Below are 2,720 nucleotides of genomic sequence, written 5' to 3'. Positions count from 1 at the left end.
GGTCTAAAAAAAACTAGAATAGTCTTCTAACATTTATGAATTATCACCATACAATAATTATACAATTTAAATACTTGTATTTTTATTTTTTTATATATAACAAAAGTATATATAGATCAATAGACATGCATGTAGTGCAACTGATTACGTAACAATAAAAGTTTTATTCAGAGACTTATAAGGTGGTATAGTAGTTGGTGGGAGATGTCAAACTGATATGGTAAGAATCATTATTTCTGAGTCAATCTTTTTACATTAGGTATAGAATGATATATACACGCACAAAGCATATTTTTAGCTATACACAAGTTAAGGCAGTTACCATAATTAGATAATTACTACAATTAAAGCATATCCCATAACTTTCTGCTAAGATTTCTCATAGATCAATTCTCACCATAACTCACTCAACAGGAGAAACACAAGAGTTGAAGTGATAATTAAGAAAGTTACAAATTTAAATCCTTCCACTAACCTAACATATAGTTACTAACATTTACCAATAAATAAGAAACAAAATTTATTACATGATTACAAGAATCACATAATATCGATCATTCAAATTAGTTACAAACCAAAATTCCTCAAAATATATATATATATATATATATATATATATATATATATATATATATATATATATATATATATATATATATCCTTTTTAATATTTTCCTCTAATGTCTTTCTTGATCTCTCTATTCTTTTCACATAATTAAAAACCATTCAATTCACTTTTTTCACTGATGAATCTTTTATATGTCAAAACCACTTTTAAAAAAATTGTAATTTATTTTCTTCATGAACATGACACCCATATCACATCTCTCCATATATGTACATCAATTGTTTAGGGTTTAATCATCATGTATATCGCGAATATATTAATATTTTCATTTACACTTTTCTTATCTTTTTCTCACACACGCGTATAATTAGACATTTAACAGTACTAGACTTGAATACAGACATTTAACAGTACTAGACTTGAATACAGTTCTAGAATAATAAAAAGAGTAATATTCTTAGACACCCAAAAAATACAAATACCCCCGGCACACTCCTTATTTCTTAACATCTTCTCATACTGTGAAACTGTTACATTTATCATTTATCCATCTTTTATTTTTATATTATTTTTATCTTTGAGAGTAGATTATTGATTGGTTCCATGTCCTCTCCGGAAACATCGAGATGTCCAAAAAACACAATCATTATTAAAAGCAAAAAACAGGAAGAAAAAAAAAACAAGAAACATAAAACCTAACAAACAAACGCAAGTTGAGCCACATAACCCCGAAGATGAGGTAACCTTGACGGACTCAACTCAAAGGGTTGTGACTCCCGAAGGAGCGAAAAGCCCGTAACACCATAGCCACCACCACAACAATGAATCCACACACAAACAACAACAATGTAGTAACAAGCAACAAAACCATGGCAGTTGGTATCCATATGGGGCTCGTCACGATCAACAACAGCGGCATTAAAAGGATGAAAAGCGCGATGACTATGCCCGCAAGAAGAAGGAGCATGACGAGGCCTAGTGTCACAAAACCACGAAGCAAGTTCCACAAAGGGGTGATCAACAGGCCAAGTAGCTGCGTTGGAGTGGGGGACTCTCTAAGCTTTCCAAGAAACGACGTTGCAAGAGATAAAACATAGTCCAAGAGTGAAAGTAGTAGGGTTGCGTTTAGTGCATTCTCTAGGGCAGTTTTAACAAGTTTTGTTGGGTTGTTCATAACATCAACGGCATTAGAAGGGTTTGAGATGGTATTTGAAGCGTTTTGGAGTGGTTTTTTTAGGTACTGATTTTGGATTTATTGCCAGCATTACCAGTTATCTTGGAAGTGACGATCTTTGAAGCAATCTGAAGTGGGTTTGGGACGAAGATGTTGGCGACATCTTCGATAGTGTTGGAAATTCCTGACACGGTGTCTGAGATGTTATCAGAAGCAATTTGGAGAGGGTTTGAGGAGGAGGAAGCAGTACCACCTGAGAGTGAGTTTGATGAGGAGATGATGATGTTGGAGACGTCTGAGATGGTGTCAGCAGTTTCTGAGAGAGCGTTTGAGACGATATCAGAAGTCTTTGAGGCGACGGTTTTGGAAACATATGAGATATTTCGGAGTGAGTTTAAGGGGTTGATTAATTTGGAAGCACCTGTGAGTGAGTCAGAGACGATGTTGGAAGTTTCTGAGAGTGTGTTTGTGACGATATCAGAAGTGTTTGAAGTGATGGTATTGGTGACATCTGAGACAGTGTCAGTGATGTTGGAAGCAATTTGGAGTGGGTTTGAGGAGTTGATTTTAGAAGCATTTGGGAGTGAGTTTGAGATGATCTTGGAAGCATAATCTGAAAGTGTGTCGGAGGGATTGGTCTTTGGTGCACCTGAGAGTGGGTTTGAAGAGTTGAATTTGGAAGCATTTGAGATAGCCCATGAGGAGATAATCATGTTAGAAGCACTTGAGAGTGGGTCTGAAGAGATGATTTTGGAGACGTCTAAGATAATGTTTGAAGTATCTGAAAGAGTGTCTGAAGTAACATCCGAGACAGTGTTAGAGATAATCTTAGAAACCTCTTGAAGTGGGTTTGAGGAGATGAGTTTGGAAGGATAAGAGAGTGAGTCTGGGGAGATAATCTTTGAGATCTCTGAGATGGCGTCAGAAATTTCTTAAGAGGGTGTTTGAGACGATATCAGAAGTGTTAGAGGTGATGGT

At 35.4% G+C, this 2,720-nt stretch overlaps 1 protein-coding gene across 1 annotated transcript; it reads right to left on the bottom strand.

Moving 5' to 3' along the window:
• Window positions 1–1,322: 1,322 nt before the first annotated feature.
• On the bottom strand, window positions 1,323–1,742 carry LOC106799559 (oleosin-like). The gene has a single exon (XM_014778454.1). It carries the CDS (start codon window positions 1,740–1,742, stop codon window positions 1,323–1,325), a length of 420 nt encoding a protein of 139 aa, XP_014633940.1.
• Window positions 1,743–2,720: the final 978 nt, after the last annotated feature.

This window comes from Glycine max, chromosome 8, assembly GCF_000004515.6.
Source record: "Glycine max cultivar Williams 82 chromosome 8, Glycine_max_v4.0, whole genome shotgun sequence".
Classification (NCBI taxonomy): domain Eukaryota; kingdom Viridiplantae; phylum Streptophyta; class Magnoliopsida; order Fabales; family Fabaceae; genus Glycine; species Glycine max.
Note: the sequence above shows the minus strand (reverse complement) of the source record. Positions and strands in the feature narration are given on the sequence as shown.